A 12,636-nucleotide genomic window follows, 5' to 3' on the forward strand; every position below is an offset into this window, starting at 1 on the left:
TAAACAATCCCTTTGGACCTGGATATTTTCATCCAATTTGATATTTATTTGTTCTACCTTATCTTGACATTAGTTAACAACTGTGTCTCGCCAGGTGCAAACATAGATTAAGATAGATAGATTTATTTTGGTATAGAATACATAATTATACAAGACATTTAAAACAACAAATACATTTAAAACATATATGTGTATAAATAAGCCATGACTGTGTATAAATAAGCCATATTTAACATAAATACAAAACCTACACAAATGCTTCAAATTACTTAATTAAAATATGAATCAGCGATAGTTTAACATTATAGAATCAAATTTCATTTTAATGTACATGTAAATGTTAAACAAGTTCATCAACAATACTCATTGTAAAATGATAACAGCATCTGAAACCATCCAAGTTTGGATAATGCATGATTTCTACGACGAAAATTATGTTAATTGCAACATGTAAGGTGATTAAGTAAAATTATACATATACAGAATGAAGATATGGCAATTCATATAAGGTATCAGTATCAGAATTAAGCATTATATTTAAATATAAGTATCTCACGATATCAAGACCATTGAGAAAAGTTCCCCTGGGATATAAGATTGCATATTCCTTCCATATTATTGAAAACATCCTGACTTATTATAATTCGTCTTATATTCTGACTGGTATGTTAAATGGTCACTTAGCTTCATTCAATTTCTCCTAGTTTTCTGCTCCAACATGTCACAGTGTAAGAAAACTGTTTAACATGACCGAAACTGTAATGGAACATTTCAGTTTTAGAACTTGGAAAATGATCCAATTATATTTAAGAATAATTTAACAATATACACATTTGCCATGTTTATTTAATTTTGAACATATCTAATTTTAAGATGATTCTTGAGTGTTTTGTATGCGTACGTTTTCATCAGAACATTCAAATGATCGAATCGCCAGCTTCCCTTGCTAATTTCCATTGCCAACTGCTTAGTGTTAAGCTTTGAAATCTTCAACAACAAAAAGTCATATCCTTTATTCGAAATCACTTCATAAAAACCCATATCAAAGGAGATGTCCTCATATTGCTCTAGTAAATAATGTTCTCGCTGTCTTTTTAAAGTAAAAATCAGAAAATTTCGTATTGCGAACATCAAAAATGTTGATCTTTTTGATACTTGCAATTCATCTATGCTATTGTTTTGATAATTTTCAAGATCTACTGTAAGCTTTAAAATCTGATATAAAAGTTTGTTTCTTGTATTAATTGAATATACAAATGAATAATTTTGCAATTCAAATGCATTAGAAATAAAGCAATTTGATATATTCTTTATCATTGTGTATATGGCCTGAAACATTTTAGATATATATAAACATCTTTCTACGCTTCTTATGTCAGTAAAAAATACTGACCGTAGTAACTTGATTAATGATCTTGTTGATGTACATGCCTCTTTATGGTACCCATAAGAATAGATTTTGTAAATACATTTGTTATCCTGGAGCATTTGGGAAAAATATTTTTTAATTTGACGTGGTCCTCGTTTAAATATGCAGTAAGTGACGCTTTCAGGTATATGATTATCTCCCAAATTTCTCAGAACTGTAGATAGGATATATTTCTCAGCATAGATATTTGGTTGTAATATTTCAAGGTTTTCATCAATGATCTCTTCATGGTCTTCAAAAGAGAATAACTTCAATAAATACATTGGTGTTATCCGGTCTGTTGTTATGCAGTTGAGAATATCTCGGCCATATATTTCAACTAAGGTTTTGATTGTGTTTTTCATTACACTTACAGATAAAAGATGCACAATTGATAACATTTTAGAATTATTTTTACAAAAATCAGTTATTTGTAGAATATCTTTATATCTCCTGATGGCCTCAGATAAGAGCATATCGATATGAAATCCTTCATTGTTTCTCTTGCCCAAATGCCAAAACCTATTCTTATTCCAGCATTCTTCGTTTGACTTTTGACCACCCAATAACGTTATAAGAATAGCATCTACGATAAACTCTTTACTTATATTCCACATGTCCATTAGCTGCCAAAGTGCATTTTCTAGGTCCCCTTTCATAAGAGTATAATGAAACGCATAGCGACCATTTTCGTCAGCACAGTTTAAAATATTAGTAGAAGAGTTGTAATATATTTCCGCTATATGAAGTTGCATAAGGACTTTTTTTATCAGTGAACATCTACCCTTTAAGGCAATATAATGCAACGGAGACCGTTTAAATGGGAGTCCGCACTTATTGAATACAGTTGGTCTATACCGAGCAATTTTTTTAAGAGTAGCTGCAGATGGCTGCATATTTTCATCCATGCTTTTAATAATATGTGCTCCAAGAATTTCGTCTGTAAGTTGTGTATGAAATGTCCACATAAAGTTAAACACATGTCCACTTTTGATTAGAAATAGGTACAAAAACGGTTCCATGACTGTTTGAAATTCCTCCCATTCAAGTTCTCGTATCGTAAACATAAAAGATATTTCCCATGCTTTTTTAAAACAGATGCACGAGGGTTCCTCAGAAAAGCAATATTTAAACTCATTCAGGAATATCATTTCAGATTGCGGGAAAAAATAAACACCGTCAGCCATCTCATTTCGAATATACCTAATCACATTGACTTCAGCAATTGCATATTGTACTGGTGTCTGTGTATTAATATCTTTTTGATTCAAAAGTTTTCTGAACTCTAACGAATAGTTGGTTGATATATATTCGATGATAGAAAAATGGCCATTTACCAGTGCATAGTGTAAAATATTTCTTCCGAACACATCAGTCGATTGAATATTTGTTTTACATATTAAAACAAAATATTCGAAACATATCAATGAACTAAATTGGAAGTTCATCACGTTATCAAACTTAAATCTAGTCTCCTTAGAATGTTGATCGAATAAACACGTATGATGCAAGAACCCTCTTTCATTTATATCCTTTATATCTGGAATTACGATTGCAAATTTATCTGTCAACCGATGTAAACTTTCAACTGATGGTGTAATCGCAGATATATGATATGCAGTAGAACCATTTTTACATTTGATACTGCTAAAATTAAGCCTTAAAGTATTTAATGCAAAGTCAATAAAATAAATATTTGCATCTCTTGCAGCAATGTGAATTGGATAAGTTCCTTCTTCATCAGCTGAATTCCAATCAGCATTAATGTTTTCTTTGATAGCATACTTTACAAAATTTTCTCGCTTATATTTTAAAGAAAGATGAGCAAATGTAAAACCATTTTCACAAAAATGTTGTTCAATACCTGACAAGCCGTCCTTCGTTAAACTGCAATCATCCATAAAGGCGTGTATGTAAAAAGAATTCGGATAGCATCTATCTGTTAAAATATAATCTGTAAGTAAAGGAAACAAATCAAACTGATTTTTCACTACACTTAGCAATGTTGCCGTATACCCGAATGAATCTGTGCAATTAAGTAATCCTGGATTTTTCTTTATTAAAAGTTTTGCTACCTCCGTTGAACCTGACCTAATTGCTGCGTGAATTGGTGTTTCCTTTGCTATTATCCACCATTTATCAAGAGGGTATATGATATGGTAAGAAGGACGCCGTTCTATACGAAAATCACGTCCTACTTTAATGCTTTCAAAATGTTCTACTTCCATCTCTTTAATTGCATTTCTAGACATTTCATTAGATATACAACTAAGGGTTAATTTTCGTTCACTCAAAGACAGGATGACATTTTCATTTCCGGATCGAGCAGCATAGTAAAGACAGTCGGTTAGCATATCATTGTCCAAATTGGAAAATGTCTGTAAAACATTTAGTTTCCCCATTTCACAAGCAATATCACTCGGACGCTGTCCAAGGGATGTTTTCCAATAGATCATATCTTTGTTGTATTCTAAAAGTTTACTTACTATATTCTCATATCCATGTTTAGCAGCTATATGTATAAGGCCGTATCCATAGTAACGAGATTGTTTTATAGCCTTTATTTTGTTTGATATATCATAGGAATCTACGGCATAATTACTTTCCATAACAAAGCTAACGTTGGCTCCATTGTGTAGAAGAAGCAAAAGCTGGTCAATATTTCCTTTTAAAGCTGCTATAAAGGATGGGGATTGTCCCTCTTGTAGTGTGTTTACGTCAAGATTGTGATTTATCAATAATGCAAGGGCATCTATACCAGCTGTCTTCCTTATTACATTATGTAAAGCTTCGTTTACATGGGTTTGATTAAGGTTGTCCATATCCAATGCAAGAAACTTTTGATTTAACGTATCATTTAAAGCTTCACTCACGTGTATTGATAAATCTGCTATGTCAACTTCTCGTTTGTTAGATATTTCATTGAATAAAAAGCACGAAATATATGCATGTCCGGCTTTTAAAGAAATTGAGTACTTTTTATTTCCAGAATTTATCAACCACTGGTATAATGATTGGTGAAATATTGTAACAAAATTATCATTCCGGAGAAAGAATGACAACTTGTTCATGTGGGTACGGAACTGTACTAAACCGGTAATGTTATTTGATACCAAAATATGAAAAATATCCTCTTCACTTAAAAGGTTAAAGGATGCCAAAACAATTTCAAATATTGCCTTTGATGTTAAAAACGAACCAGTATTGTCATATTGCCGATCAAAGTTTAATTCATAAATTTCTTCCAATGAGTCAGGTAAGGACTTAATGTTATGATTTGCTAAACGGAATCTAATTGCATGAATTAGAAAAAGGAAATTTCCATCACATAGATTAATCAATTTTTCTATTTCCCTGTCATTGTTTTCAAAGCCATGTGACGAGTACTTGACTTGTATATACTCTTTGACATCTTTGATATTCCTTGAGTCGCTTGGCTTTAAATAAACGTGTTCCAAATTTTTTAAGTACAGTCAACTATCGTTATCTCGACATCGCTTTTCTCGATATTTCGTTACCTCGATGAAATTTTGAAAGTCCCGATTTTCTTCCTTCTTTATCTATATTGGAAATATTTGTTTATCTCGATATTTCTATTTCGATATTTTCAGTATCTCGATGTAAAATTTCAGCCCCAACAGTTATTATCACACTATTATCCTTTGTTTATCTCGACTTCGTCCGTTCCCTTCAGACGTGTGAAAAACACAATCTAGACGATAATTGCTCAATCAATAGCGCGTGTCATAATGTCGATTATGTTTGTAACAAGTTTAGCTGTTTCTATAAAAGTTTATCTATTTAGCGTGTTGATTGACTTATGTCCACAATGAGTGAATTTTACATTCTTTTTAAATATTCGAACACTGTATCAATTCATTATGACTTTAAATGTAAATGAAAAGTGAAAGTATAGAAACGCTATCGTTGCAATATTGTTTCACAACATCACCACCAAATCAATCAGCGGTGGAACAATCTCGAGAAAGACCCGATAAATAACCCGGGAGGATATCCGGATCAACCATATCCGATATCCGATTCACTATATTGGTGTATTACTGAGTAAACCTCACTATGTGTTTTTATCACAGACACCCGTATTTCCGCTGGTAAACATCCGCTTATGTTACTTTGTTAAATATTGACTAGGCCTATGAAAACAAGACATGGGGATATTATAGTTTATTTGACATAAGGTATGCACATGTCTTTTGTAAAAATCAGTTTCGCCTTGTTCTAACCCTAATATGTTTATCTCGACATTTCGTTATCTCGATATTTTTTGGACGGTCCCAATGACTTCGAGATAACGAGAGTCGACTGTAGTATAATTCAGTGATGTTCCTTGACGTAACAAAAACTTTGAACCATTCTGGTAGTTCCCTTACACGTTTAATTAATAACTCCAAAATCAGGTTTTTGCCAGAGGATTTTTCATAACATTCGTCAATTGCCTCTATAATAAATATCCAGGGAAAGTTACTATCAAAGGATAGCTGCCTAAACGGGAAAATAATACTTTGGTCAAAACAGGCAATAGGGTCATTCTCACAAAACTCCTGACTGTATATTATGTTATCATCAGACATTATGGAAATTTTATTTCCGTATTCCTCATATCTTGTTGCTAAAAAACCAATTAACCGTCGAATAAATCTAGCAGGACTTTGTGTACTTTTTACATCAAACTTACAAATATGAAATCCAACAACATGTGATTTAATCTCATAACTCTTCTCCCTTTCTTTTGCACAAAGTATATGTGAGACAAACGATGATTTACCATAACCCATATCTGCTATCATTGCCACTCCCTTGAAAGTAGAGTTCGCTGATAAAAGTTTCGATTCCATTATCTCAAATAACCATTCCCTACCAATAATTGGTTCGCTATCATAGATATATCCAAGTAGAGGCAAGTCTTGCTTGAATGGATACGTGTATTCTTCTGATAAACAATCTGAAATAATTATCATTGAATATATAGGGAATATTGCATCAATTTACATCAATTATGATTATTTGTATTGCTCGAGTTGATTGCGAATAGTTGTATTATCAGGAGCCAGCGAGGCGAGTGTAGTAACAGCTTTTTCCAAATTTAGGAAAGGGATTCAAGCTGTAATAGCACACATAATTTTTCATTTCATAAATCCCATCTGTATTCAGTAAAGTATCTATAAAACTGAAGACCCCTTTTAGGCGTTTGCATATATAACGTCAGTACATAAGTAAGACGTAACAACTCAAGCAACACAAAGTGTACACTACAGAAAATCTGGATACATATATATACAATGCAATTTTTCATTTGAAAAAGACCGTTCTGTTATACTTTTGCAAAAGAAATTTTAAGGGATTAATATGAATACATTTATATAACAGCACTATGCATTATGTCATGAGAAACAATTGAATTTTGAATACTTTTAAGGAAACATAATATTCAGATCATCATGAAAAAAGTATAAATTTAATGTCGTAAATATACCTTTGTAGCTCAAACTGTGGTTAATCCTTATATCCATAATAGTTAAAACATATTGACAGAACAATTGCAATTATTGCTATGAATATGATGAGGAATCGGTGTGACATGAAGAAGTTTAGCACTAATTCTTTATTTCCAATATTTTCTTCTTTCATCATTATCATATTTATCACACGTTCGTGATACCGTCGCAAATTTCTTTCCATTTCATTTTGTTTTTCTTCTAAACCCCTGACACTTGCTTGAATCTGGTATTGTTCATCTTTTATTTCATCATTTGTATCAATGACTTGGACATGACGCTCATTTTCTATTTCGACTGCACTATGCAGATCGTTTTGAGATTCCATCAATCTATCAGCTATGTTCTGTAAATGTACAATGTTGTCAGAATGTTTACTTAAAGCTTCAAAAATGCTTTTAAGTGAGTTTGACAACATATCACCTTTTTCGATTCTGTCAAGCTCAGACAAACAATCTTGGGCATCAATGTGCAACATAACATCTGCATCTTTAAAAAGGTCTTTCAGTGCATCAAACACTTTCGCCTTCTCCAAATCTGTAACCCTTAATCTTGGATTATGTGCGATAAAGGTATTTCTACATTCTCTTAAATTGTGTAAGACATGCTGACGAATCATGAATATGTTTTTGCAATTGTCCCAAATATGACACGATGTCGAAATGTCTTGAAAATCTTGATTTGCCCATGATTGTGGCAAGAAATATGGTGTAATACTTTCATATGAAGTTGGCCAGTTCCACGACATCATCTTTTCGAAGTAAATATTTTGCAGGTTACTGGCATCGCACAGGTATTTTCGCCATACACGGCACGTTTCACACCAACTGTTGATGAAAAAGAATGACTTTTCATAAAGAGGTGTGAACGCTCTTTACTTACAGTATAAAATGCCTTTCTACAAATTCATGAATGTGTAAAATTTGTAACAAAAAGAAGTGTAATTTATGTATACGCCTAAACATGACATTGTATAAGAAAAACTAATGATTGATCTACAATGCCGTAACTATCAATAAAATAGGCCTTCAATTTAGAAAGAAGATTGTTTTGCAGAAATTGACTTGCTCGTTGTACATAATCTATCTTAGATTTTAAATTCTATATGTGGCTCCTGTTTCTGTTTGTCCGATCTACATGTCGATAAACTCCAAATAAAATCTAGAGTTCTTTTCTATTTTATCCTTACAAAATCAGTCATCTTCACTTGGACTCTTAAAATACAAATGTACCACATAGAGTTCGCGGTTCACCAAGCAAAGAAGGATACGTTTGTTAACTCAATTTTGTACAAATGAATATATATGTAGATACCCCCCACCCCACATGCGCACGCCATGTATTTATGGTTTATCTAAACAGGTTTGTAAATTTATAATAGGTTTCCTTCTTACTTCTTAAGTATTTAAGATAAACAAAACATAACTGATACAATGAAAATATGCTCATTTTGCCTTCAATACCAACCGGTTGCCTCTAGGCCCTATATAGAGATGAAATTACTCAAATAAATAATGAATCGGGATCTACCGGACTCGATCCATTATATTTGTAAATCTAAACCATGTCCCGGAAAGTATATTCCAACTGAGATCAAGACAGTGTGATCCTTATAAACCATGCAAGTGCTTCCCTGTGTTTACCTCGATATTTGTCGTGGATAAACCTCACTGCATCTCTGGGTACAAGGTTGTTTGCCAGCTAGCTTACTATACGCCGTTCTATGTATTGATTTTAGACCATTCCTCGTGTAAGCTTCAAGTTTAATTCCAGCATATGCAAGTCCGTGAGAACAACAGATATAGTTCCTGTATTCAGGGTGTCGGCACAACTCATCTATATCCATATTGAGCGTAGTATAATTATTCTTTGTAATATATATGATATATGGGGGTTCTACGATATAAATACTTTTTTATGCCCCAAAAGGAGCACAGACAACAAAAAATCGTTGAAACGGCAAAAACTGAAATATTTCCCAAACAATACTGCAATACATATATATCGTAGTATCCGAGAGATTGTGTAAACACATATATTGCAGAGATCCGACGCAAAAATAACTATTAATAATATATGTAGGTTTATTTAAACTAGGGTATCTTTACACATTCACAAATTTGGTTTACACAGATAAAGCAACTCGTCATGTACCACTCTGTGTCTTGTTACATTAAGATAAACTGTCAGTACCACTTCCCAATTAGATTAATGATAAAAGTCACACGCGTGTTACTTTTGGCGGAATATTTAAATTGTAAGTGTAAGCTATGAACATGTATTAACATTGTCACATGTTTTATAAGTAATTTAAACTTCCACCTCCGTATCATTGTCTTCTTCTACTCTAAAATCCCTGAAACGAAAAGACATGAAGATGTTAATATACCCATTTATCAATTGCAAATATGTATTCCGGTTTGAGTATGTCGTCATATACAATAGATTAAAGCTGCGGTTATATTAAACAGTATGACAGTAATAAACATTTAACCATGCAAAGCGGTGAACAGAATAAAACGTTCTAAATAACTGAATGTTTAAAAGTATAAGTACCTTCCATCTCCTCAACTTCGTTGTCTGTCTGATCCGTTCCCATAGCCCCGACAGACTCGATCCATTGTTCTGTTTTAATATTTGGTGTCTCCTCATTATGTTCCCAGTCTGGATTAAAATCATACTTTTGTTTTGGTGGCATTGGAACGCTGTTACATCCGATGTGTCTTATTGTTCCTTGTACGCTTATGTCAAATGACATTGAAAGTTGGTCTTGTAACGGAATCCCTGTCTCACTTTCAAGGAACTTGCAAAGTCGTTCTCTGTGTTTAAGGATTTGTGCAAATGTAAGACTGCACAAGAGTAGACGCGGATAAGAGGAAATAACGCTTGCCAGAGTCATGTACCGCAGCACCGTCATATAGGAACAACTCATATCCTGTTCCACAAATTTCTTCCACTGAAGATTCTCCTTTCTTATCTTTCTATTTAGGGTTAGATATAATTGTCCTCGAAAATATTGCAAAAGAAGTGTTATATCTTTTTGAAATTTTCCTCTTGAGCAACTATTTTTAAGTGTATTTTCTTCAAATCCGAGATACTAAAGGTATCGAATCTCGTGTCGATGTCAAAGTTGGTTGACAGTTTAAAGTTGTTGATCCATTTCCCAGGCTTCGATCATTGCTACTTTCTTTTGTATTTGAGGCAGAAGTTTTTTGGGTGAAAATCTCATCATCAGTAACTTTCTTTTTTTCACGTTTTTGTTTTGGTTGTTTGATCCCCAAAGTCTCGTGGATTGTGTTTTAATCCAGTAACAAATGCTTCTTTTTGCTCACTTTGCAAGCTATTTACTGCAATCAAAATAGCATCTTCTGGAAACTTTGATACTTCCTTCAATTTAGCAGCCAATTTAAGAGTGGCGGCGTGGCCGAGTGGTTAACGCGTCGGGACTAGTAGTCTAAGGATTGCTAACCGCGTGGGTTCAAAACCCTGTCAGGGGCAAGCCGTTTTTCCTTTTGAGCAAGAAACTTTACATTCATTGCTTAATTAGTACTGGTTGGTTCCAGGAACGGATTCGAGAGTGTGTTTCAATAAGCTTATAGCTTCCAACACAATCGAACTAAAATAAATTTGTATAAACTAATTTTAGCAGCCATTATGTTGATCCAAAAGCTCATACACTTATGAAATCATATGAGTTGAATGGACCTGTTTTATCTAATGATACAACATATCAGTAGATTAAAATATCTGTCGCAGTCCACTCTTATGATATGGGAAAGGTGCTGCTAAGAGGTTCTGGGCTTGAGGGTTGCTATAAAATACAGAAATACGCTCTCAGAAAATATTTATTATCGATGAATACGAAGTCTGGCTCGCGCCATGAAAATCTTCAGTAGGAGTGCAACGACAAAATAATGACAAATTACACAAAATCATGAATGGCAAAATGTAGAATAACAAGTATGGGATCAATACAGACATTCATATTTACCTATAAAATACAGAAATACGCTCTCAGAAAATATTTATTATCGATGAATACGAAGTCTGGCTCGCGCCATGAAAATCTTCAGTAGGAGTGCGCATGCGTGAAGGTACTTAGTGCGGAAATAGAATATTTAAGATTGAGGCCCGTACCAATGGTAGTACATACTTGTTAATAAATGAATAAATGAAGAAATGAATGAATGAGTAAATGAATAAAAGGATGAATGTATGGAATATAGGATAAGGACACAAATATAGGACTTCACAATCTACGGTGTACATTACGGGACATACATTTACAAATAACATCTAACATTAATACATCAATATGACCCTGCGACATATCATTACCTATAATGTCCAACGTACATGGTGCGAGATTTAAATCTTATAAATAGTACTGATTACATATACCGGTAGATAACAAGTGCATCAACAATTAATAAATGTCTTATGAGTTATCTTTATTAATATTCTTTATATTTCGGCGGTGGATCGTTTACAAATATAATCTTTTTGAACAAAATTATGTGTCTTGTATCTTTTTTTTTAAGACACTCAACGCTTGTGTCTTTCCTTCTGTATTAACTTTATTCTTTCTGTTTCATCAATCCCAGATTGATTTGAGTGAGTCTTGTCTTTAAGCTCATTATACCTTTGGAGTTCGTTCAGTATAAACTTGAATTCTGAGTCTGATATTTTCCCATCATTTAGAGCCTTTGATATCATTTCTTTTACACTATTTAACTTAGACTCTGCAATCATTCTGATGTCGTCATGCTTCTTCGCTTTTGAATGCAGTCGTCTTCTAATAAACTTGACACATACCCCCGCTACATCACAAACTATTGCTGCAATTTCTAATGGCAACATAAACGGTACTGCAATTCCAATGCCACCCATAATCACACTCCCAGAAATGAGAGTTGTATCAACTCCATCTGTGGCATTTATACTCCTTTTATATTTCTTATACAATGACTGCCTATTGTCCATTTCCTTAATTAACGTTTGCTCTATCTCTGATATTTTCTGTAATCTATAATTTTGCCCATCTTCAACAGGCAACTCAGGATACAAACTCGGCGCTGTCGGTTGTTTCATTTTTTATTAGTACTGACAAAAATTAAAACAATTCAATTAACAATGAAGCAACTGTATTCTCCGTTGTTGCATTACCCGTCTTGCAAACAAAATTAATCACACTTCCAGCATTAACAATAAAAGGTTTATCAAAATTGTCATGTTTTTCTCGGAGTGGTGTTAAGTGTTATTTCACAACCTGGCAATATTTTTTCATCTACAGTAATACCCACCGACACTTCACCACTCTTTCTTTTACTTGAAAGACCTATTCCTAAAATCTGCCCACGGCGCATCACAACATAACCAGCACCGTCTTCTCTACCACCATTCCCAAAAGAAAACACTTCATCTTCCTCAAGAGCCCCTTTACTTTCTGCAAATATTGAAATTACCAAATTGTTTTTCATATTGTTAATGCTATTTTGTAATAAACGGTTGTTAGTGTCAGTTCCTTAACACGGTCTTGAATTTGGTTATGTCTGTCTACCTGTGTATTAATTTGTTGAAACAAACTATCATGAACACTCTGCTGAAACTCTGAAATTATCTGCTGTACATCTGTAATTGGTCTCACTTGCTTCTGTAATTCACGAACATGCTGTGTTAGGACTTCAAGGTCGTCGTTTCTTTTATGTGTTT

The 12,636-nt window shown here is 33.3% G+C and overlaps 1 protein-coding gene across 1 annotated transcript; it reads right to left on the reverse strand.

Moving 5' to 3' along the window:
- Nucleotides 1-6,922: 6,922 nt before the first annotated feature.
- LOC132721464 (uncharacterized) lies at nt 6,923-8,794 on the reverse strand. Its single transcript, XM_060705775.1, has 2 exons — nt 8,568-8,794; nt 6,923-7,751 (listed from the first exon to the last, which is right to left on the reverse strand). Exons 1-2 carry the CDS (start codon nt 8,768-8,770, stop codon nt 6,923-6,925), a joined length of 1,032 nt encoding a protein of 343 aa, XP_060561758.1. The 5' UTR covers nt 8,771-8,794.
- Nucleotides 8,795-12,636: the final 3,842 nt, after the last annotated feature.

Source organism: Ruditapes philippinarum, unplaced genomic scaffold, assembly GCF_026571515.1.
Source record: "Ruditapes philippinarum isolate M1 unplaced genomic scaffold, ASM2657151v2 ctg13096_1_1_1_1, whole genome shotgun sequence".
In the NCBI taxonomy this organism is placed as follows: Eukaryota; Metazoa; Mollusca; class Bivalvia; order Venerida; family Veneridae; genus Ruditapes; species Ruditapes philippinarum.